At 45.5% G+C, this 26,221-nt stretch overlaps 1 protein-coding gene across 5 annotated transcripts in view; it reads right to left on the bottom strand.

Annotated features, from left to right (window-relative positions):
* The window catches only part of DCLK2 (doublecortin like kinase 2), a 486,660-nt gene that overhangs the window by 400,678 nt on the left and 59,761 nt on the right, over positions 1–26,221 (bottom strand). For all 5 annotated transcript variants that reach the window (XR_013607189.1, XM_078676909.1, XM_078676911.1 and 2 more), the window contains exon 2: positions 11,368–11,702. Coding sequence is in view for 4 of the 5 variants with exons in the window: in XM_078676909.1 (XP_078533035.1) it covers positions 11,368–11,702 (335 nt within the window). In the remaining variant the exon portion in view is untranslated. The remainder of the gene's footprint in view (positions 1–11,367; positions 11,703–26,221) is intronic.

The following is a 26,221-nucleotide window of genomic DNA, read 5'->3' as shown; positions in this document are numbered from 1 at the left end:
TACTTCTGGGCCACAAGCTGCAGTGACCCGGTCTGCCATAGGCTAGCTTTTCCGACCTAGTGGACATATGCTTTAGCAATCCATACAGCGTTCAAGGTTTCTGAAGCAGCTGAAGAAGTGTTCTTTCAACCATGTGTCCTGTTTTTGAGAACTGGCTTGGCCAGTTCTGCATGTCTAGAACTTAATTTTCTGGGTCGTGAGCGCAGAGTGGGGTTGAGGACTGATCTCTGAACAAGACATGCATCCAGTTGGCTTGATTCTCGCTATTTCAGGGTTATTCTCAACCCCAACTGTGACAATTTATTATGTACTTAGTATGCATTTGGCACCAGTGTCTTAAGTGGTTAAGGAAACAGTGGTCCCACCATCACTCAGATTAATATTAACGGCCAATAAGTTACCTTTTGTTGTGAAGTGAAATAACCCTTATAAGTGAAATGTGCCTCAACAGCTGTAGGGTTTTAGAGATAAAGGGAAAGGTGCCTCTATCTCACCATAAAAGACGGACACAAAAAAACTCGATAAAGATGGTGACAATTAGAGCTAGGTTTGTTGTAATCCAGCTTCTCCAAGAGGTAGAGCCAAAGAAACTAACTGGAATAAGAGATGGGGGATCAAATATTGAACACATCTTTTTATGGTCCTCTCCAACCTCTTCTTTACAGATAGATTTAGTATCATGTCCCAGTAAACAATCCATTGTGGTGAGTGAGTACCCGGGGTGCCGCTCGCCAAGGAGTGAAGTGTAAAAGGACGTTTTGCCGCTTGGAAGCTCCCTTGTGCCCGTGAGTCCTGCCTACGGATTGTAGTATTGGAGAAGCTGTGACAAGGGATTTGCGGACTGCGGGACTGCGAGGCCCACCAGGCTGTGCGAGCAACACCGAGCACACCTGCCGCCTCTTCCCGTGACCCCTCCCCTTTGGCTAACTTCCTGTATAACAAGTGGGGCTACAGCGCGTTAGCGGGACGCGTGTGCGGGACACAGCCCGGGACAAAGCCCGGACCAAGGGCGGACCCTCTGAGACCCTCCGAGAACCGAGGAGGGCGGGCCGGGCATAACCATTTGTTTACAGGTACTGACTGTTTATGCAAATTCTGTATTATTTTCGCCAATTTGCTTTACCAACTGCTCCCTGTTACTCATAGATGGCTACCAATAACGCTGAGCAGTCTGTGCAGGACAAACAGGGTCTGTTGCTCAATGGGACCTTGGATAATTATTTTTCTAAATCATCGCCTGATATCGCTAGGGAGATTGTCTTGGCGGAGCGGCGGGCTGACCGCCGCCGTTCCGTGGAAAGCATAAAGAATGGGTCTGCCTCACTACCCTTATCTCCCGTGATTGGACCTTCTGACACGGTTACTGGGGTAATAGCCAATGAGATGATTCCGATACTGGATAGTATACTCCCGGAAGTTAATATGGCTGTACTTTCACCGGACACTGTATCTAGATCGGATACGATTGACCTGTCTGTAACATCTATTGGAAGTAGCTTAACGACATTAAAGGGAGATGCTTTGTTACAATTGCATGCAGCCCGTAATAAGGCCAAAAAATTACCACCTACGGGGAAAATTTATGGTCCGCCGCCGAACAAAAAACGGCGGAAAAGGAGGGATCCATTGCAACCCAAATTGAGCTGCTCTGACTTTGGCAAAAAATTGATTACGGTTGCCAAGAACCCCTGTGTTGTACAATCAGATTCAGAGGGGATCTATACCATATCTACATCCCCAGTCCTACCGAATACATCTGCAGACAAGGAGGACAGTATGGACACCAGTGTGATTGATGATGTTCATATTGAGAATAAGGATCCTGTGTCCCTTCTTGATATTGGGAATCTGATTAGATCGTACTCTGCATCTATTTTGGAGAGGTTAATGGAGGTGGAGTGTAGACTGTCAAAAATTGAGGATGCATTGGCCAATAAAGATCTTGTAGGCCATAAAGGTGTTATCAATGTAGACAGTCAGGCATCTAATTACGCACCACAAATTCTGTCATCTACTGTCCAACCTCCTCCATCTACTTCCCCTTATATTGCTCCTATCCCTTCCTCAACTATATCTGCCCCCAAATCTTTGGGGAATATAGCATCAGCTATTGTTCATCACCATGCATCCCCTAGACCACCTCCAGCAAAAACTGGTGATCAACTGCTAGGTACTGTTGATAACAAAACTAGTGATAATACATCCAAAAGCATTGGTAATACATCTAATCTAGTTTTGACAGATTCAACAAGGGAGGTGAGGGAATTTAGACGCACCTGGGGGAAACCAAAAAGGGTTCCATTGCCCGAACTTCCACCAGAGGCATTACCCTATGTGGTAGTCCTAACAGGTGTGCCGGCCCTGGATCAAAATAAGAGGGAGGGTTTTTTCCAATTAAAAAATAAGATAACGCATTGGCTGAGAATGCATAGGCCTATTGCAAATAACATCAATGGGGAAATAGTTCATGTTCGTCGCCTTGATTGGTTGGGGGGCAGAACCAAAGACATCGAAGGTGACGTAGTGGTTGTGAACTTTAGGGACCCAAATGCGGTCCATTTTATATTGAATTGGCAGATGGGCAGCTCTAATAACACTATAATTCCAAGATCCCTAACGTATTTTTATCCAAGGTCAGTGGTGTTCCCATCTCAGTTTCCCCCTTCACACTGTATAACCCAAACTCAGCCACCTAATTATCCAATTGTACAGAATGTTGGGAGTTATCCCCAGTATCCTCCGAATCAACAGAGCATGAGGAATACGTATTACGCCCCTCGCTCTATGACAGCTCCAGATCCCTTGGGATGGAATCATGTTCCAGTTAGAAATCAAAACTTTCAAGACAGAAGGATGGATCATCTAAAACCCTTCACACCACTTGAAACATCAAATCGATTTGATGTTTTCAGTAGTCTTGATAATTGCGATTGAAGTTTCCCGAGTGGGGGGGGATGAGGGAAGAGACACAAGTAATCCCACTGTTCTGGGAGTAGCAATTGAGTGTAATTCATTGCCAACCAATGTATCCCGATCTCTGGTTAAAAATGTAACATGTTATGATAATATTCCTGAAGAACAGGTAGAACCAACACGCACTTTAAGTTACTTACCTTCTGAGGGAACACGCACTTTAAGTTACTTACCTTCTGAGGGAATATTTTCGGCAACCCAACAGGTGACACATACTGGCGATAAAACGCCAAGGGTTAATATTGCTATGTCTTCTGCACTAGGGGTGCCGGTTAGGCTGGTTAGCTGGAATGTAGCCGGGGTTGCCAGCAATCTGAGGGATCCTGAGTGGGCTAATTTTATAGAATCCTTCGATTTTTGCTTACTTCAGGAAACATGGGCAGTCGACACTCCCTACAGGGTGGGCTATAAGACCTATGGTATTGGAGCAACCCCCTCTAGAAGTGGTAGGCCGTCTGGGGGTCTCTTGATCTGGGCAAAAATCAATCTAAAGGTTAATATTGAGGTGATAGACACAAATTCTGTAGATATCCTAGCATTAAAAACAACAACCTCCAATGGGAATAAATTATTCCTAATAAATATCTATAATAGGCCAACCTCCTCTTCAAAGGAATCTTCAACCGTTTTTAAGCTAGATTGTTTCCTGAGTGGGTTGGATCCTAGGGAGGATTTTGTCATCTTGGCAGGGGATCTGAATTGTAACTACGAACCCGTTTCGGGCCTAAGTGAGATTTTTGAGGAAGAAGATCAGGCAAATAAAATCCCCTTCCTCGGGAACATCAAATCGGTTAAATGTTCCACACTGGCTCTACAACTGATCAAATTATGCACAGAGCACCACCTTAGGGCTTGTAACGGTCGGTTACCATCTGACATCTTAAAAAAACCAACCTTTAGTAGGAACACCTATAAGAGTAATTTGGATTTTGTAATAGTTTCCATCCCCCTCTGGTTGTATCTTATTGATCTCGAAATAATGGAGAGGGCCGAAAGTGATCATTTTCCATTAAATTTGACACTAGACGTTGTACTATTTAGTGATCCTTTTTTACCACTCTCATCTGAGGAAGGTGTTGGTGATGGTAATGAGATCCACATTAGTAACAACAGGAGATCGCTAAAATGGCCATTTATTTTGGATCGTAACGATATTCTCAGCGAAATATACTCACTTTTTGCTGGGACCTTTGCTACATACTTAAGTTTAACCCCTGAAGAGGAAGTTAAAACTCCCTTTTTGACTATACACCAGGAGTTTTTTCGTAAATTAAAATTACTGGTAACAAAAATGCCTAAAAAAACCCAGCAGAAGACTCAGAATTTGTCTCATAGCAAGCCTTGGTATGACAGATCCTGTAGAGTTTGCAAGAGGGAATTGCTAATTGCGATTAAATCCAAATCGCAATTGGATATACAAAAAGCTAGAAGCAACTACAAAACCGTCCAAAGGACATCAAAAATTGCGTGGGAGGAAGAGAAATGGGCGGAATTGTTGTCAGCTGCAAGATTACATGACACTGTAGCTTTTTGGAGGTTGATAGCAAATGGGAATAACGTAGGAAGGGTGGTTAAGGACACTTTTTTAGATGAGCAAACCTGGGTGACCCATTTTACCAATCTGTACAGAAAATATGACGATCCTCACATAGCATCCAACGCAGCAAGTTATGAAACTCCAGCAGATCCACTTGTCTTTACCCTGGGGGAAACAGAGTTGGCTATAAGCCAAGTAAAAACTGGGAAAGCCCCAGGTTTGGACAAAATCCCCGGGGATCTTTACAAGCACGACTCGAAAATATGGGCACCATATATCAATTATCTGTGCAATAAATTATCATACAGCTTAGAATTTCCCGAAAGCTGGAAGGGAGCTGAAATTGTTTTAATATATAAAAAAGGAGACAGGAAGGATCCCTGTAATTATCGGCCAATAAGCTTAATGGACATCCTTCAGAAAATTTACTCACGCCATATCTTAGTACGAGTGAGTAATTGGTTGGACCAAAATTCATTTTTGACTAAATTCCAAGCCGGGTTTAGAACAAAAGTCAGCACTATTGATCAGTGCTTTAGATTTTGCTGCCTTTATTGGAAGTACGTAAAGATAAAAAAGGCCCACTTATATGTTGCCTTTGTTGATTTAAGGGCAGCATTTGATCTGGTGCCACGTGATCTTCTGTGGAAAACGCTGAGTACAGCGGGTATGCCAAACAATATAGTAGCTCAGATTATAAAATTACATGAAGGGAACTTCGCGAGAATCAGATGGGGTCAAAATGGCGAATTATCACGGAAAATTCCAATTGAACGTGGAGTCCGCCAAGGATGTGTTTTGGCCCCCACGCTTTTTTCGATTTTTGTGAACGATATTCCCTCATACTTAGAAAGATGTAATAATGACGCACCTAAATTGAATGGCGAAAGGGTAGCATCTCTATTATTTGCTGACGATACTATTCTGATATCCCAAACAAAAAATGGCTTGCAGACTCTATTGAATACTTTTAATGATTATTGTAGCAAAAAAGGGGCTAGAGATTAATGTAAAGAAAACGAAATACATGGCCCTAAACCCAACCAAACCGGACAAGGGTTGCCTAACCTTAAAAGGAATAAAGTTGGAGTCAGTGCCTCACTTTTCATATTTAGGGGTGACACTAGATTCCAACTTTACTTGGAAAGCACAATTGGAAAAAAGCAAATTGCTATTTGCTCAGAATGTCAAACCAATACTTAGAGAGCAAAGCTTAAGCACTAGTAAAGCGGTGCTTCCAGTAATGGAACTTTTTAGATTTAAAGTTCAATCATCAGTGCTTTACGGTGCCGAATTGTGGGGGCCAGGGTCCAAGGAGACCTTTAGTATCCAAGATAATAATTTCATGCGAAGCTTGGTAAGGGTTCCGAGAGGAACTCCATTAGTTCCTCTGCAATTGGACCTTAATTTTAAAAGAACAGATCACCAGGTTCTTATTAGGCCGCTTATGCTCTGGGTAAGACTGTGGCATGTCCCTGAACTTCAAGCATATAGAGAAGGGCTGATCGAGATCATGGCGCTGGACAGCCAGAAAAAAATCCCATGGCTTAGGCATGTTAGCACTTGGTTTAACAATATAGGCCTGAAACATTTCTGGGAGTACCCTGAGCTGTTACCATCTAATCCCAAATTAGTCCTGAAAAAAGCTTTTTGGTCCTACGTAGCAAATGTGACTGTAAATACCATAACTAGTGGCTCATTAGTTTCAAAATTTCTAAATTTTAAGGATGAACCTTTATATGAGGCCTTTATGGATGAAATAGAGCCCCCACTTGCCAAAACACTATTTTTAAAGTTTAGATATGGCAATCTTTTAATAAAATCAACTTTGGCACGTTGGGCAAGGAACCGTGATCCATCTTCCGAGGTATTGGACGAAGTTTGCTCACTTTGTGAAAATAACCAAAAAGAGAATGAGCAGCATATTCTTTTCTTCTGTCCTATCTACGGTCAAGAAAGGAAAAGATGGATTAAACCAATATGCCTATTATTAGGCTTGAGGTCCTGCCCTCAGGCTCTGAGAATTTTAACTACAAACACTTCGCAACAGATAATATTTAGTGTTAGTAGATTTTTACTTTCTATTTGCTACCGTAGGAAAAAAATAGGCTATCAGCTGTGAACCAAGTTTCCTCAATCTATGGTCCTGAACTATGGACTTGAATCTGTTTGCAATAGCATTCTTTAACTGAAACTGCTTTTAGAATTATTGTGGTGTCCTCCTGCCTCATATGATTTTATTGTTACGCTCCAAGTGTTTCTAACATATGTTGCACAGTTATATAGAATGTGTTTTACATTTCAACTGAATGTTATTAATTTTTACTGAATTGTAATGTTTAATTTGTTCTTTTATGGCGTAATGCCGAAATAAAGATTTGAAAAAAAAAAAAAAAAAAAAGTGTGAGTACCCATCTGTGGTTTGACCTTTCAGACAATGACCTCCCTATTGCAGGTGCAAATAAAAAGAAATTGAATGAAAGCTTCCAGGACTCTGAAAATTCCCTATGTTGAACTGATGGCATAGATCTGAAGCCACTAATACAGGAGAACATGGCTGTAGACCGGGAGATTGCCACCATTATAGTGGTTACCAGTGTGTGGACATATTCTTGAAGCCAAGGCACTGAAATGCATCTCCAAAGTCTGGCCTATTTCGTATCATAACTCTGTATAATTTCTAGCTTTGGCTTCTTCAGATCCCATCACTGCAATGCTAACCATGGACCACCTAAATGAAACTCATTTAGTGTCATAAATGTAGTGCGAGGAACTAGAAAACGCGCAGCTAAAACTGAACAACATTATTTGCCTGTTTCCTGATGGGTAGTACCAGTATACCCATCCTCTAAAGTGTATACAACAGTACAGATTGCACGTTAGTAAAAGCAAGGGTTATCAGTCTTTCACATGATTTTTCTTCCATGGAATAGTGGTTTCTTGGAATCACCTCTACTTCCGATTGTCTAATCCTTTGATATGACTCCTTGGATACAAACAAATCATTATAAGAAATATAGGATTTATGTTGAACCCATTTGCATAGCGAGATTGCCACCTCTAAAGCTCCAAAGATGAGTGAAGACACCGTGGGGGCAGTTGGAGCTCTGGTGCCTGACCTCAAGATGGCAGCCAGCGCTACCATGCAGTGCTAGCAGGAGTAAGGCTGCGGCCCCATTGGAGGGATGGGGGCGGGGGAAATGGCGGTGACCTGAAGTGCCAGCAACAGTGTCCTCCCTTGCTCCCATCAGAGACTGCATGCACAGCAGCGATAGGGTAGAGAGCTGATCTAGGATATGCTCCAGAATACCCTCAAGGTATCTTTATTTTATAATGATTCATTAGTTTTACCAAATGAAAGGGGGCAAGGAAAACAAACACCGGGAGGGGGGGAAAGCTCCTGTCTCGACCTGCCTGACTTCAAAATGGCAGCCGGGGCCCCCCTAACAAGAGATCACCAGGTGGCACCCCCGCAGCAGGGGGGGGGGGGGAGGAGAGACTGGAGAGAGTCATTGAGGTACCTTGACAGGGCTTAAGACAAGGAACAGATGGCCCAGGCACAGTGAGACACGGAAACACCCAGCCCATGCGTGACCCTAAGATGGCCGCTGTAAGTCATCTCGAGGAGACCCACCATTTCAGGATCTTAGAAGGTCCTGGGCACATATCAGGGACAACTCTCTACGGACGCGTCCTTTCCCACCAGAGACAGGAGGGGCCCAGCCACAGTGGTCCCTACCACGTCATGCTACTACTCTTAGAAAAAAGCTGACATCAGCCAGTTCTCAAACACATCTCCCATCCGCCCTACCGATCAAGATACGGAATCTGAACCTACCTCTGGTCGTTGAGACCTAGCTGTTTGGCTGATGCCCGGTGGAGCTACCCGATAGCTAAAAAGGAGATAGGCTGTGGACTTCACCCCCCTTGGCCGTCACCTACCCAGCCGGACTTTGGGCAGACTCTCCATAGTCTCTTCATCCTATCTACCTCCTACTCCTTTACCCCACCCCTTACCCTTCTAAGCTCAATTTATTTCGTCTTCTACTCTCTTGAAATGTTTTTCTAGTAACTGATACAACATGTAACTGATGTAATTTTGTAATTTCTTTGGAACCTTATGTAAAGAGCTCCGATACATCCCGGTCTAGCCAGCGCTATATACAACTCTCAAATAAATAAATACATATATATAAAATGTGTATTCACTGAAATTCTGTGACAACAGGTATACTATTAGGTGTATATTTGTGGATATATTTTTTGATAAGGTAATGTTTTTCACATATTTGTTTATAGTTATTGAAAATGTGTTTTAAAGAAAGAAAAAAACATTTAATAAATACATTTGATATTAGTATCATTGCATTGTTTTCCATTTGGTATTCACTATATTGTTTATGTACTAGGTTTTCCGGCCCATATTTGTACTGTTTACCGCCTCGCCTACGCTTTCTTTTTCAATTATCACCTCTACTTCTGTCACAAAACTGACATTTGTTGAGGGGAGGTGGAATGAATGCAACCCAGGGCAGCTGCAATTCTGTTGCATGATAGAACTAAGGCATTGCTGTGGATTCCATGCTCTTCTAGCCTAGTGGACATATACACGTTTTATTTCCTTCCCACCTTGAATATTCACACACCTTTCACTTTTACAAAACTGACAAACTGATGGAATTATGCACTCTACCAAGTTATGAAATGATGAAAAAACACGGCCACATTTTGCACTTAATTTTTGTTTTCACTTATGTATGTCATATTAGCTAAACCATGTATCAGCTGCCAAGATATGCCATAGGAGACCGGGATATAGCAGTAATACAAAGGCACCCAATGTGCCCAAATAGGAATCTGGGTATATATAGTTAGAAGAGAAACAATGGGGCACCAGAAAATCATGAAAATGAATTGCATTTAGTGTTTAATAAATTGTATTTTAAAATGTCAAATTATGGTAATTGACGAGCCACTAGCCTCTCACTTGATAGACATTTTAATACCCATCAGAAAGATATAGTAAAAAAAAAAATTGCACATAGACAAATTAAACTAAGTAACAAAAAGTGCTTATTGTCCCCTGTGCTTAAAAAAGACAAATTATACCAGTGACTCAAAGCGTGTAAACAAACACACAAATGACCAACACACACACAAAATATTGATGGGCTGTGCATGATTACCATCACTACTTCCCCTCAGACACTTGGGAGCCAGCTATACACCTTTCCAAAACGGGGCGCCTTCCATGGCCGGCCACTGCAATATGTTCATGACGGGGTCAAAAGAAACAACTCAGTGCTGTTAAATCTGAAGGTGCCTCTCGCCTAGACAACTCAAGCTTTCAACAGTACTTCGCCTTTGAAGTAGAATATCCCTACCAACTACATCGCGGAAATCCCATCAAATTACTAACTTGTTTTAGACCGGGTTGCAATCTGGCTGTTTTTTATTGGCAATGCCAATATTTTAATGTCCCAGCCGGTACAAATATTAGGAAAATCACCTAAAGCCCATACTTTGACCCCTTATCAGATCACACATTATAACAGTAAATATGAAAGCACTGTAAAAAGGGTTTTAGAGGTGCCTTAATGATCCTTGACTGGTAATTAAAGTACATAAAAACAGAAAACCCATGTTAGAAATACATTTAAACGATTTATATCAAGCCATATTTAAAGACCATGTCTGCCCTTTGATGAGTCTTAAAACGTGAATAAAGGCCCGAGATCTTTCTCTGGGAAAGTCCACAACCCTTTATAAATTGTTTACATTTGCAATAGCCACGACATAGAAATCATATGGTAAGTATAACATTCAACATTTGAAAAACAGGCTCAATAGATGCCTCATGGGCCGGGCTGATGCATTTTTTACAAATCACTCTTCTAAACGCAAACTGGTTCGAAAGACTGAACGCGTATGGAATGCTTTTGTCACAATATCACTTTAATTTAAGGCAGTCACAGCAAAGCATTAAACATATATTTTTTCAGTGTGCCTTTAACCACAAAGATAGCGCAGGAACAACCATCGCCACAATGTAAACACAAAGGTTTCCCACCGAGTACATTCAACCGGCCGGTACAGAGTCCAGACTCCGTACCTTATTTGTGAGCAGTACTTCCATTTGGATAGGTGTGAGGGGACACCATCACTGGAGGGTGCGAATCATACACTTTCTACTCCTTTATGTTTCAACTAAAAGCATCAAACCAATTTGGTCTCCCTTTCTACAACGGAACGTCAGATTTTGCCAGACCAGTAAGTGCATAAAGGATAAGGGAAGGCCATTTGGAGGCTACAGAATGGTTTTGCACAGACTCTCTCATCCTATGTAGACTTAAATATGCACAAGGAGCGGATGTGTCTTTTCTGAGTGGGAAGGGAGAACGAATCACTCCGAGACTCAGTAAGAGCACAGAGGAAGCATTATTTCCAAAGAGCCAACCTTTTCCCTGTGGAGAGAAAACATTAAAAAAAAATACATTGTATTGGTCCACGTATCCCTAAACGGCCGAGCGTTAGCCTCAACCCTATAATCCAAAAGACAAAGGAGCACGGAGGGAAACCGAATATCACACGGCTTCAACGTCATTGCTGCCAACTCCTCTTACCCTAAATTTCCTTCTAATTATAATTCAACGTTAGATAGAATGTTGCTGCGTTGGTATGCAATTTTTTTTTTTTAATCCCGCAAAATACACAAAACCCCCACACACGGCCTTTTAAAGTTTGATCAATCAGTGAAGGAACATTAGAATTTATAAAAAGTGAAAAAATAAAAATTGCCCCCACAACATCTGTTTGAGCGTCACAATTGTAACTAATAGTGTAGTCATCCATCTTACCTGTTTGCCATCCAGCGTGCAGAGCCTTTTGACAACACCTGAATCCAGCTTGATGGCGTCGGTGATGTCGGTCAGGACCTGCTCAAAGGAATGCGCCGTCTTCTTGTTGAGGAGGATCCTCACTGCTTTCCTCGGCTTCACTCCACTGCGGATCACAGTCACTAGCTTGGGTTTGATGAAGTCTTTTCCTTCTTTCATCTCATTTTTCAGCGCTGTCAGGGCGGACAGGGACCGGGCAGATCCAGTCTTCACATTCACAGACCAATTTGGGTTGACATTCTTGTTGTAGTCAACTTTTCGGAATGGCTCATTTGATGCGCACACATAACTTTCACCTTAGAAAACACAAAACATTTTCATTTTTTGTTTGCTGGGTGTGATAAGGACATACATAGCACAATACATTTTATATCATACAACAAACAACTTCTGAAAATGCTGCTTCCATGAATTGAATCCAACATACAGGGGGGATATTAATGCAAAAAGCTTTCCGATAGCAAGGCATGTATTCAGAACCATGCTATGTGCTTAGAGATGTTTATTAAAAAAGCTACCTCCTTCCTCGCCTTAATCTTGTATTTCTACACATTTGTCATGGACATCATTCAGATAAACAAAATCTGACTTCACCGACAGGGACTAGCAATAGGTTAACCGGGGATGAGTTTCCCCAAGAGAATATAGGCCCACAATCCCCCTTTCTCCATTCACTCAAGATCGACCACAGCAAAACATAAATTGAAAAAGAACCAAAGGCATTTGCCACTAGATTTAAGAGCAATTTGAGAGACCCAACAATCAACTGTCTTCTGTGGGTATTAAATAAATGACTTTGTAGTCTTCTCCTAAGAATAATACAGGATTTGTTTTTTTAAGTAGGTGAATTAATTTTAGCCACCAGCCATTTAATCTCTCTCTCACAAGGCCATATTTCCTGGAATATACCTTCACCTTTTGGACAGCATTTCTTAGTTTGAAATGACCTACTTTGAATCTTGATATACCTAAATCCCTTTGCCCTTTTCAGAGATGTTAATTCAGCATAACAGTATGATGAACGCTGTCCAACCCATTGAACTTTCAGCTAACCCATTAACATTTAAAATCATTTGTGTGTCTCAAACATGGACAAATAAAAGCATTGTGTCCCACAATACACTTTGTAAGTCCTGTCCAGTGTTCAGCTATGGTCAGTGTTAATAATTAAAGAAAAGGAGTACAAATCAGCTACAGGGTACAGAAACCGACACCTCCAGAACTCTGTCCCATAATACACCACCAGAGTCAATTTTGATTTTCAACCCCATGTTCACTAGGCGCAAATCTAGACAACTACAAAGGACTGGAGGAGCTCTAAGCGGCATGGCCCACATTCAGATCATCTGTCGGCCCATCTGTGGACTCTCAGCACCAGATGAATGTGGAGTTCTTTGAGCTGCCAAGAAGATAACCCACCAGGACAAAAAGAAATTATCCTTTCTTCCCAATTCCATGGAACATGTGGTCTTCATCTATGTGATCGCGTGTTCCCCACGGTAGGATATAATCTGGCTTGAGCGGCAGGGAGAAATGGCGCAGAGAAATGGATGATGGGCAAGATATTAGATGGCACATGGTTCAGCATATGTGGCTTGGTAAAGCACATTAATGATCAGGTGTCTAGCCCCACAGCTCTTATGGTATAAATGCTTGGGGTTCAGATTTGTGTGGCAAATCTTCAGCAAATTTATGTACCAAGATGTACTTATGGATGCATCGTGCATAGGTCTGGTGTTGTCCATATTTAAAGAGGATTAGTTCATGCAGAATTGTTTTACAACAGCTGTATATTGCAGGGAAGATTCTCTGTCCACACCTTTGTTGTGGACTGATCTTCTTTGAGCTCGTGTCTGCTGACACATAGCCCTACCACTTCCTTTCACAGCTAACTCAAGTATTTCCTGCCCATCGGGATCCCTCCTGCCTAACCCTCTTTTGCATTTGATCTGCAGCTACAGTCTGGAGGCTGTTTTCAACATGCAAGACATTGGAGTCAAGCTAGCGCTCCACTGCCTTCTCCTCCAAATAAGCCTAATTATGCAGAACACTGAAGAACCCAACCTGGTCCTTCAAAAGGAGCAATATTTACAGTGGTCTTTAGTTGTTGCAAAGGACCTCCCCCTCTTCCATCAAGTCTTGAGGACCATCCTCCCGGCACGATCATCCAAGGAACGTGAACTTTATTGTTTGGTTGAGACTACCAGCTGCCATAGGTACTGAATCATGTCTATCTTGGCAGCCCTGTGGACTTGCATACCTTAAACGGAAACGGTCTATCCTTAATGCTTTCCTCATAGTCAAGTAGCAATGTTACTAGCTATGAATGTGTTGCTCTTATCTTGCACACATTCGAATTTCCCACAGAAAAACATCTGCATCAGGCAACATTTTGCACTCTGTATACTTCCTTGCTTCGCAGGTGTCAATCAGAATTGTATTTTCCATAAGTATAGTTGATTACATTTCGTACCTTGAATAATCAAACGATGCAAGGCCCTTTCAACCAACAACCCAATACAAATAATTGACCTCTTACAATTGAAGGAGCTTACAGTAAGTACAAAAGCGGTACAAAAGGGGGTGGTGATGAACGGAGCATCAGAACCAATCTAACACTCACACCCAGTCAAAAGATCTGGGTTTGATCCATCACCGTTCTTTAGCCCACTCTGCCACTCACATCTGAGCATACCCTGCCACTGATTTGCATATAGCCATGTCTGAACTGGGGTGGCAGAGTGGGCTAAAGAACGGTGATGGATCAAACCCAGATCTTTTGACTGGGTGTGAGTGTTTGATTGGTTCAGATGCTCCGTCCATCACGACCCCCTTTTGTACCGCTTTTGGCCACCATAAGTGTGGCAGGGTATGCTCAGACGTGAGTCCCTTGCTCACTTTGCCACTGGATTCAAGCAAGCCGGGCTGAAGACGGCTGTAATGCCCAGTAGAAACCGGTCCTCGGAAGCTTGTTTCCGGTCCAGGGAAGGCATGGCTTGGCAGTTCGGGCTGAACTGTTCCCATGAGGCACAGGGTCAGACTGATTTGCATATAGCCATGTCTGAACTGGGGTGGCAGAGTGGGCTAAAGAACGGTGATGGATCAAACGCAGATCTTTTGACTGGGTGCGAGTGTTTGATTGGTTCAGATGCTCCGTCCATCACCACCCCCTTTTGTACCTTCAGTAAGTACAAAGGCAGAAGAGTGAGAATAAACCATACTAAAAAAGTAACCACAAGAAAAACATGTACATTACAAATGCACTGACCTCTAACCTGTGACACCCATTAATTAATATACCGGCACCTAAATCCTCCTAAAGATATGCGAGTCAGCTAGCTGAAAGACCGGAAACATAGTACTTGGGTCCCTGAAGGGAATACTCACCTCCACCCTTTGAATAATTGGCAAATATTTCATTACATTTGTGGGGTGGGAACGTTTGTGCTTCCATGTTACACCCACATATGACAAGCAAGCACACACCACTGCATCGTGTTAAGAACTGTTAAACAGGTTATTTATGCCCCAGGTGATCCTAAAGCAAAGAGTGATGGCAAACCAATGTAATCCTTGATGCCGTTAGGGTTTTGATGACCAGGTTTTGACCCAACCTATGTGATAATATATACAGGCTGATACATATGGGTAACAGTGATCTTAATATGCTTTAAACAGGTCTTGCAAATGAATAATAGTCACCAACATGTGAATGCATTAATTTTGTGATATTTAATTGTACATCCACTAAGTGAGTTAGTTTTATGAAGACACTAGAGGCAGAAGGTCATTATTCAGTCAAAACCAGAGCAATTCATGGACAGTCAGCCCACTGGTCAACCCAGTAATTTTGTCCTCCAACATCCTTCAGACCTAACATTCCAAGAAAAGAGCAAACCATTATGCAGGGAGGTACGGGATGGGAATAGGAGGAGGAGGGTGAGGATGATAAGAGAAATAACGCAGATCCCTTCTGTAACAGGAAAAAGAGAGATTAAGTAGTGATGCTACTTAAAAGAGAGGGAAGAGGGAAAGGCAGAGGAAAGAAGTTGAGAGATAAGGAAGGGTTGGGGAAAATTGACAAAAAGGCACAAGAGAAAACAAAAACAAAACAGTTAGCCGAACTGGACATATATAGGTTACCAGGATGAAAGGGAACATTCATGTACACAGTCTCTGAACTTAATATGAGCACTTTAAGCCCTTACAGACCCATACTTGATTACCCACTTTGAAAGCTTCAACAGCTTTTATGGATACTTCGGTGAAAAGGAACATTCATGTATATAGTCCTTGAGCTGGATTGGAGCACATTTCATCCTTGAAGATCTATGGATTGGGTTACCCACTCTGGACTCCCCATCTCCTTTGTGGTTTAAAGTAACACTGAAACAACATCAGAGAGAATGGACAAATGCGGGCCATACTCCAAACTTTTCTATTGTTCAGTTTCAAACACTACTTTCCAACCCAGACGGCCGGCCAAGGCGTCATGCGCACGTTAGGTACTGCCACCACTCCTCCCCCTGCGTTGAGCGGGGAACCCTGGCCGCCTGGTTTATCCTAATCACTTATCATGTGCCGATTTCTTTAACTTAACTGCCATCATCGTCGTTTTGAGACTTAACTCGGTTCTCTCATTCTCAATGGCAGCTATTACTACATATTGCTAATGTATACTTGGTTGTGTATCGACTGGTCTACATAATAATAGAGCGAGAATAGAGGCTCTGGACCACATCGTGGTAGGAAGAGTTCCTTGCTACAGTGCCCACTGGTACAACCCAGTTTCTTGCCATTATCCGCACCAGCTTCCTTTGTAGGTGGCCTTTTTGCTTCACTTTGGTACAAAGGTGCTCTTACTGATTATCAGCGCACTGCTCACATGTCAGCCACGCGCTGTGCATCCAATAGGACAGCTTGCACGTACTGAAGTGGCTGTACCCAGCCTATCACGGTAACGAGGCTTTGGACACCTAAGCATGACCGGTGCATAAGGATTCACAGTGCAACATACTCAGCTAAATGTATGCACCTCTGCAGTTATGCGTGGAAGGGGAAAAATGTACAATGTATCAGAATTATTTTTCTTAGTATAGCAGATTAAATCAAGCTCTATACTAGAAGCCCTCTTGCCAGTCAGGAGTCTGTTTTTCACAGGGGCGTCGCTATCAGTGGTGCAGCTGGTGCAGTGGCACCGGAGCCCTGAGGGGGCGCGGTTCACCAGGCTCATCCTGCCCTACATCAGCTGCGGTTTCTGGTTTATTTTTTCCTTCGCGTGCCTGGGGTCTGGCTCTATCTATTTCTATGGTGGAGGTGGGCTGAGTAGCTGCACACCAGTCAATGCGTGAAGAAAGAATAGAAAGATGCAGTCGGTGGAAAAGAAAGGGTAAACAGATAATGAAGATAACGGATATAAATAGAGTAGTGGACAGAAAATGAAGGGCGGGATGGTGCGGGGGATAAGGGAAAGAGGAGGGTCGTGTAATAGAAGGATAGAAATATGCATTCCGAAATTGATGGACATAACTGAAAAGAGACAGACGAGCGTGCAGCGGTGCAGGAGGGAGCAAAATAACGAAGAACAGGACTTACAAGACAGAAGATGGAGGAGAGGAAAGAGATGCAAGGGGGAATAGACAGAGTGAATAAATGAAACTGAGGACAAACAGGTAAGGAAAATAGAAGAGGGTTTACAGGTATAAAGGGTGAAGGAAAATTATGTGGGCGAGATGGAAGTAGAAAGAAACTGTAGGTTGAGTGGGCGATATAAGCACAAAAAACCCACAGATGAAATGAGAGCAGAGAGAAATGACAGAATAGACAGAGGAGTGAATAACAAGATCGGAAGATGAGCAGAGAGAGAGGTGGGGGTGGAAGGAGGGTGAATGGTAGAAATTAGTGAGATATAAAAAGTAGAGACGGACACACTGAAGATATACACTAAAGGAAGTAAATATGTGTGGAGAATTGCAAGACGGGCACGAGACCCTAGGGATACAGGGGAGTAGAGGAAGAGATCAAGGTGTGAATCAGCTCGACAGATGGATACTGAGTTGCATGGAAAAGCGGCAAAGAGCGCAAGGTGTGAAGCAGCTAGATACAGGGAACATCGGTAGAGAGACACAAAGTGATAAGAAGCTAGACACAGGGAAGAGCAGTGGAGATCGCAAGGTGTGAAGCAGCTAGATACAGGGAAGAGCAGTGGAGATCGCAAGGTGTGAAGCAACTAGATACAGGGAAGAGTGGTGGAGAGCGCAGGTGTGAAGCAGCTAGATACAGGGAAGAATAGTGGAGAGCGCAAGGTGTGAAGCAACTAGATACAGATGGATACAGAGATGCCGGTAATAATTGCGGAGAGCTCGAGGTGTAAGCAGCTAGATACTGATAGACATGCAGGGAAAGCGGCGGAGAGCGCTAGGTGTGAAGCAGCTAGATACAGGGAAGAGCGGTGGAAAGCGCAAGGTGGGAAGCAACTAGATACAGGGAAGAGCGGTGGAGAGCCCTAGGTGTGAAGCAGCTAGATACAGGGAAGACCGGTGGAGAGCGCAAGGTGTGAAGCAACTAGATACAGGGAAGAGTGGTGAAGAGCGCAAGGCGTGAAGCAGCTAGATACAGGAAAGAGCGGTGGAGAGCGCTACGTGTGAAGCAGCTAGATACAGAGATGAGTGGTGGAGAGCGCTAGGTGTGAAGCAGCTAGACACAGGGAAGAGTGGTGGAGAGCGCAGGTGTGAAGCAGCTAGATACAGGGAAGAGTGGTGGAGAGCGCAGGTGTGAAGCAGCTAGATACAGGGAAGAGTGGTGGAGAGCGCTAGGTGTGAAGCAGCTAGAGACAGGAAAGAGTGGTGGAGAGCGCAAGGTGTGAAGCAGCTAGATACAGAGATGAGTGGTGGAGAGCGCAAGGTGTGAAGCAGCTAGAGACAGGGAAGAGTGGTGGAGAGTGCAAGGTGTGAAGCCACTAGATACAGATGGATACAGCGATGCCGGGAATAATGGCGGAGAGCGCCAGGTGTAAGCAGCTAGATACTGCTAGACATGCAGGGAAAGCGGCGGAGAGCGCTAGGTGTGAAGCAGCTAGATACAGGGAAGAGCGGTGGAGAGCGAAAGGTGGGAAGCAGCTAGATACAGGGAAGAGCGGTGGAAAGCGCAAGGTGTGAAGCAACTAGATACAGGGAAGAGCGGTGGAGAGCGCTAGGTGTGAAGCAGCTAGTTACAGGGAAATGCTGTGGAGAGAACTAGGTGTGAAGTAACTAGATACAGGGAAGAGCGGTGGAGAGCGCAAGGTGTGAAGCAACTAGATACAGGGAAGAGCGATGGAGAGCACAAGGTGTGAAGCAACTAGATACAGGGAAGAGCGGTGGAGAGCGCAAGGTGTGAAGCAACTAGATACAGGGAAGAGCGGTGGAGAGCGCTAGGTGTAAAGCAGCTAGTTACAGGGAAGAGCTGTGGAGAGCGCTAGGTGTGAAGCAGCTAGATACAGAGATGAGTGGTGGAGAGCGCTAGGTGTGAAGCAGCTAGACACAGGGAAGAGTGGTGGAGAGCGCAAGGTGTGAAGCAGCTAGATACAGGGAAGAGTGGGAGAGTGCAAGGTGTGAAGCAGCTAGATACAGATGGATACAGAGATGCCGGGAATAATGGCGGAGAGCGCCAGGTGTAAGCAGCTAGATACTGATAGACATGCAGGGAAAGCGGCGGAGAGCGCTAGGTGTGAAGCAGCTAGATACAGGGAAGAGCGGTGGAGAGCGCAAGGTGGAAAGCAGCTAGATACAGGGAAGAGCGGTGGAGAGCCCTAGGTCTGAAGCAGCTAGATACAGGGAACAGCGGTAGAGATACACAAAGTGGGAAGAAGTTAGACACAGGGAAGAGCGGTGGAGATCGCAAGGTGTGAAGCAACTAGATACAGGGAAGAGCGGTGGAGAGAGCTAGGTGTGAAGCAGCTAGATACAGGGAAGAGCGGTGGAGAGCGCAAGGTGTGAAGCAACTAGATACAGGGAAGAGCTGTGGAGAGCGCAAGGTGTGAAGCAACTAGATACAGGGAAGAGCGGTGGAGAGCGCTAGGTGTGAAGCAACTAGATACAGGGAAGAGCGCAAGGTGTGAAGCAACTAGATACAGGGAAGAGTGGTGGAGAGTGCAAGGTGTGAAGCAACTAGATACAGGGAAGAGCGGTGGAGAGCGCAGGGTGTGAAGCAACTAGATACAGGGAAGAGCGGTGGAGAGCGCTAGGTGTGAAGCAGCTAGTTACAGGGAAATGCTGTGGAGAGAACTAGGTGTGAAGCAACTAGATACAGGGAAGAGCGGTGGAGAGCGCAAGGTGTGAAGCAACTAGATACAGGGAAGAGCGGTGGAGAGCGCAAGGTGTGAAGCAACTAGATACAGGGAAGAGCGGTGGAGAGCGCAAGGTGTGAAGCAACTAGATACAGGGAAGAGTGGTGGAGAGCGCAAGGTGTGAAGCAACTAGATACAGGGAAGAGCGGTGGAGAGAGCTAGGTGTGAAGCAGCTAGATACAGGGTGGAGAGCGCAAGGTGTGAAGCAACTAGATACAGGGAAGAGCGGTGGAGAGCACAAGGTGTGAAGCAACTAGATACAGGGAAGAGTGGTGGAGAGCGCAAGGTGTGAAGCAACTAGATACAGGGAAGAGCGGTGGAGAGCGCAAGGTGTGAAGCAACTAGATACATGGAAGAGCGGTGGAGAGCGCTAGGTGTGAAGCAGCTAGTTACAGGGAAGAGCTGTGGAGAGCGCTAGGTGTGAAGCAGCTAGATACAGAGATGAGTGGTGGAGAGCGCTAGGTGTGAAGCAGCTAGACACAGGGAAGAGTGGTGGAGAGCGCAAGGTGTGAAGCAGCTAGATACAGGGAAGAGTGGGAGAGTGCAAGGTGTGAAGCAGCTAGATACAGATGGATACAGAGATGCCGGGAATAATGGGGGAGAGCGCCAGGTGTAAGCAGCTAGATACAGGGAAGAGCGGAGGAGAGCGCAAGGTGGAAAGCAGCTAGATACAGGGAAGAGCGGTGGAGAGCGCTAGGTCTGAAGCAGCTAGATACAGGGAACAGCGGTAGAGATACACAAAGTGGGAAGAAGCTAGACACAGGGAAGAGCGGTGGAGAGAGCTAGGTGTGAAGCAGCTAGATACAGGGAAGAGCGGTGGAGAGCGCAAGGTGTGAAGCAACTAGATACAGGGAAGAGCGCAAGGTGTGAAGCAACTAGATACAGGGAAGAGTGGTGGAGAGCGCTAGGTGTGAAGCAACTAGATACAGGGAAGAGTGGTGGAGAGCGCAAGGTGTGAAGCAACTAGATACAGGGAAGAGCGCAAGGTGTGAAGCAACTAGATACAGGGAAGAGCGGTGGAGAGAGCTAGGTGTGAAGCAGCTAGATACAGGGAAGAGCGGTGGAGAGCGCAAGGTGTGAAGCAACTAGATACAGGGAAGAGCGCAAGGTGTGAAGCAACTAGATACAGGGAAGAGTGGTGGAGAGCGCTAGGTGTGAAGCAACTAGATACAGGGAAGAGTGGTGGAGAGCGCAAGGTGTGAAGCAACTAGATACAGGGAAGAGCTGTGGAGAGCGCAAGGTGTGAAGCAACTAGATACAGGGAAGAGCGGTGGAGAGCGCAAGGTGTGAAGCAACTAGATACAGAGATGCTGGGAATAATGGCAGAGAGCGCCAGGTGTAAGCAGCTAGATACTGACAGACATGCAGGGAAAGCGGCGGAGAGCGCTAGGTGTGAAGCAGCTAGAGACAGGAAAGAGTGGTGGAGAGCGCAAGGTGTGAAGCAGCTAGAGACAGGGAAGAGCGGTGGAGAGCGCTAGGTGTGAAGCAGCTAGTTACAGGGAAGAGCTGTGGAGAGCGCTAGGTGTGAAGCAGCTAGATACAGAGATGAGTGGTGGAGAGCGCTAGGTGTGAAGCAGCTAGACACAGGGAAGAGTGGTGGAGAGCGCAAGGTGTGAAGCAGCTAGATACAGGGAAGAGTGGGAGAGTGCAAGGTGTGAAGCAGCTAGATACAGATGGATACAGAGATGCCGGGAATAATGGCGGAGAGCGCCAGGTGTAAGCAGCTAGATACTGATAGACATGCAGGGAAAGCGGCGGAGAGCGCTAGGTGTGAAGCAGCTAGATACAGGGAAGAGCGGTGGAGAGCGCAAGGTGGAAAGCAGCTAGATACAGGGAAGAGCGGTGGAGAGCCCTAGGTCTGAAGCAGCTAGATACAGGGAACAGCGGTAGAGATACACAAAGTGGGAAGAAGTTAGACACAGGGAAGAGCGGTGGAGATCGCAAGGTGTGAAGCAACTAGATACAGGGAAGAGCGGTGGAGAGAGCTAGGTGTGAAGCAGCTAGATACAGGGAAGAGCGGTGGAGAGCGCAAGGTGTGAAGCAACTAGATACAGGGAAGAGCTGTGGAGAGCGCAAGGTGTGAAGCAACTAGATACAGGGAAGAGCGGTGGAGAGCGCTAGGTGTGAAGCAACTAGATACAGGGAAGAGCGCAAGGTGTGAAGCAACTAGATACAGGGAAGAGTGGTGGAGAGTGCAAGGTGTGAAGCAACTAGATACAGGGAAGAGCTGTGGAGAGCGCAAGGTGTGAAGCAACTAGATACAGGGAAGAGCGGTGGAGAGCGCTAGGTGTGAAGCAGCTAGTTACAGGGAAATGCTGTGGAGAGAACTAGGTGTGAAGCAACTAGATACAGGGAAGAGCGGTGGAGAGCGCAAGGTGTGAAGCAACTAGATACAGGGAAGAGCGGTGGAGAGCGCAAGGTGTGAAGCAACTAGATACAGGGAAGAGCGGTGGAGAGCGCAAGGTGTGAAGCAACTAGATACAGGGAAGAGTGGTGGAGAGCGCAAGGTGTGAAGCAACTAGATACAGGGAAGAGCGGTAGAGAGAGCTAGGTGTGAAGCAGCTAGATACAGGGTGGAGAGCGCAAGGTGTGAAGCAACTAGATACAGGGAAGAGCGGTGGAGAGCACAAGGTGTGAAGCAACTAGATACAGGGAAGAGTGGTGGAGAGCGCAAGGTGTGAAGCAACTAGATACAGGGAAGAGCGGTGGAGAGCGCAAGGTGTGAAGCAACTAGATACATGGAAGAGCGGTGGAGAGCGCTAGGTGTGAAGCAGCTAGTTACAGGGAAGAGCTGTGGAGAGCGCTAGGTGTGAAGCAGCTAGATACAGAGATGAGTGGTGGAGAGCGCTAGGTGTGAAGCAGCTAGACACAGGGAAGAGTGGTGGAGAGCGCAAGGTGTGAAGCAGCTAGATACAGGGAAGAGTGGGAGAGTGCAAGGTGTGAAGCAGCTAGATACAGATGGATACAGAGATGCCGGGAATAATGGGGGAGAGCGCCAGGTGTAAGCAGCTAGATACAGGGAAGAGCGGAGGAGAGCGCAAGGTGGAAAGCAGCTAGATACAGGGAAGAGCGGTGGAGAGCGCTAGGTCTGAAGCAGCTAGATACAGGGAACAGCAGTAGAGATACACAAAGTGGGAAGAAGCTAGACACAGGGAAGAGCGGTGGAGATCGCAAGGTGTGAAGCAACTAGATACAGGGAAGAGCGGTGGAGAGAGCTAGGTGTGAAGCAGCTAGATACAGGGAAGAGCGGTGGAGAGCGCAAGGTGTGAAGCAACTAGATACAGGGAAGAGCGCAAGGTGTGAAGCAACTAGATACAGGGAAGAGTGGTGGAGAGCGCTAGGTGTGAAGCAACTAGATACAGGGAAGAGTGGTGGAGAGCGCAAGGTGTGAAGCAACTAGATACAGGGAAGAGCTGTGGAGAGCGCAAGGTGTGAAGCAACTAGATACAGGGAAGAGCGGTGGAGAGCGCAAGGTGTGAAGCAACTAGATACAGAGATGCTGGGAATAATGGCAGAGAGCGCCAGGTGTAAGCAGCTAGATACTGACAGACATGCAGGGAAAGCGGCGGAGAGCGCTAGGTGTGAAGCAGCTAGAGACAGGAAAGAGTGGTGGAGAGCGCAAGGTGTGAAGCAGCTAGAGACAGGAAAGAGTGGTGGAGAGTGCAAGGTGTGAAGCAGCTAGATACAGGGAAGAGTGGTGGAGAGTGCAAGGTGTGAAGCCACTAGATACAGATGGATACAGCGATGCCGGGAATAATGGCGGAGAGCGCCAGGTGTAAGCAGGTAGATACTGCTAGACATGCAGGGAAAGCGGCGGAGAGCGCTAGGTGTGAAGCAGCTAGATACAGGGAAGAGCGGTGGAGAGCGAAAGGTGGGAAGCAGCTAGATACAGGGAAGAGCGGTGGAAAGCGCAAGGTGTGAAGCAACTAGATACAGGGAAGAGCGGTGGAGAGCGCAAGGTGTGAAGCAACTAGATACAGGGAAGAGCGGTGGAGAGAGCTAGGTGTGAAGCAGCTAGATACAGGGAAGAGCGGTGGAGAGCGCAAGGTGTGAAGCAGCTAGATACAGGGAAGAGCGGTGGAGAGCACAAGGTGTGAAGCAACTAGATACAGGGAAGAGCGGTGGAGAGAGCTAGGTGTGAAGCAGCTAGATACAGGGAAGAGCGGTGGAGAGCGCAAGGTGTGAAGCAACTAGATACAGGGAAGAGCGGTGGAGAGCACAAGGTGTGAAGCAACTAGATACAGGGAAGAGCGGTGGAGAGCGCAAGGTGTGAAGCAACTAGATACAGGGAAGAGCGGTGGAGAGCGCTAGGTGTGAAGCAGCTAGTTACAGGGAAGAGCTGTGGAGAGCGCAAGGTGTGAAGCAACTAGATACAGGGAAGAGCAGTGGAGAGCGCAAGGTGTGAAGCAACTAGATACAGATGGATACAGAGATGCCAGGAATAATGGCGGAGAGCGCCAGGTGTAAGCAGCTAGATACTGATAGACATGCAGGGAAAGCGGCGAAGAGCGCTAGGTATGAAGCAGCTAGATACAGATGCATACCGAGATGTAGGGAATAATGGCGGAGAGAAAAAGGTGTAAAGCAGCTAGATGAAAATGGATACAGAGATGCACAGAAGAGCAATGGAGAGCACAAGGTGTAGAGCCGCTAGATACAGATGGATACAAAGATGGGGGCAGTGAAGGACAGCAAAAGGTGTGTACAGCAGCTAAATACTGTTGGATAGCGAGACATTATTGTGACCAACTTGCATGGGTGCAAATTCAGGACGTTCAGTGTATAAATTCAGGACAGTCTCAAAATTCAGGACAAAAATAATTTGGGACAAAACATAAGTTCTACAAACATATTGGAGGCGGTTGCACAATAGTATATAAGTAAATAGACAACCAAAATAAGTACAAGTCAAAATAAGATAATATATAATTGAGACAATCGTACACTAAACAGTCTTCAGTATGCGCGCAGCTTTGCAAAACGACATCAGGCCCTTTCTGCAATCAAGATTTGTGAGGTAGAAGGCACACCACATGCTGTCACTATAATAGGGCCCATTGTCATTCTATCTGTGATAATAGTCTACAGTCTCAGAATGACAATGGGCCAGTCCACAGTCTTTGCAAGGTCCGGGAGGGGCTGCTGCAGGCAGCCTGGGGAGGGTGAAAAGTAGCGTGATACGGAAGATGAGAAAGAGAAGGGGCTGGAGGTGTTCTAGCAAGGAAGCAGGGGCAGCTCCTCGATTTGGGTGGAGGAGCGTCACCCCACTGTTTTCTCGCAGTGCAGGAAACATGAAATGGTAAAACTACCATTTTATCTTTCTGCTTCTCACACTGCGAGAAAGCAGAAGGGTTTGGTTGGGGGTGGGTGGGTCTGATTGAGGGGAGGAGTGGCTTGCCCAATGTTACGGGCCCTAACTGTTTGGTCGGCCCTCTGGGGCCAACCAAACCAGTCATGCGCACTCTCCCCTTTCACCATGTAGTCTGTGCAGCCTACATGGAGAAAATGGCCTCCCCATAGACTCCTGGCTCGTCTGCATCCCCACCAATCACAACGCTGCTATTGCAGCATTGCGATTGGCTTAGGGGATGGGAGGGAAGCTGCCTGCTTTCTGTTCGCGGGATCCCAGCCAGAAGCTGAGGCAGAGCCGGACCCAGAAAGGTAAGTTAAATTTTTTTTTAATTAACACCCCCACCCCCGCGAGTCATGCCAGTCTTAACTGCAAGGAAGTAGGAGTATGGGGAAATGAGGAGAATGAAATAAGAGCACCGCTTTAATTAGTGCAACAGGTATAGTAGTGTCGGGTCCATTGCAGCTCAATTTCGGTAGTTCTTTGCTACTTAATCATTTGGGTACTGTATCTTCCACTTGACCTGGAGTTCACTGCAGCCTTGCTGCACAAGTGGTTTTTCATGCAGGTCGGCAAATGCGACTGCCAAACAGGATTTACATAAAACGATGCAAGAATTGCTGTATATGACGATGCAGTCCAGTCAATCTCCCTGACAAAGTTAATCTTTAACGGTTCTTAACATCACTATTAATCTATTTGCTGCTGGTTTGGGCCAGCCTAGTTTCTTACTTTTTTTTCTTTTTCTTTAACACACCTTTGGTTCTGGTATTTAGTCCTACCTGCTCTCAACCATACTTAATTTATTCACAGGTAATTGAAATTAATGAGAATATTTGCAGATGCATTTTACTTCCAACAATGATCTTTTTGGTGGCCATCTGCACTTGTGCACATGATCTTACCTTGTTCAAGTGTTGTCTAAAATACAATAGGATTTGTTAGTGCTCGTCTAATGCATCAGCACTTAGTTGAGTAAATTATCCTATTTTCTTCTGGTTGATAAGAGATACAAGGACTTTCATATTACAAATGCCAAAATGTTAGGGATGACCACCACTAACCACTGTGTGAATATGCTCACCTAGGAGGAACACTGGCCTTATCCTCGTTCTTTCCTACAAGGTGTATCATTCAGA

This window comes from Lissotriton helveticus, chromosome 2_1 (genome assembly GCF_964261635.1).
Source record: "Lissotriton helveticus chromosome 2_1, aLisHel1.1, whole genome shotgun sequence".
Lineage (NCBI taxonomy): Eukaryota > Metazoa > Chordata > Amphibia > Caudata > Salamandridae > Lissotriton > Lissotriton helveticus.
This window is presented reverse-complemented; position numbering and strand designations above follow the sequence as displayed.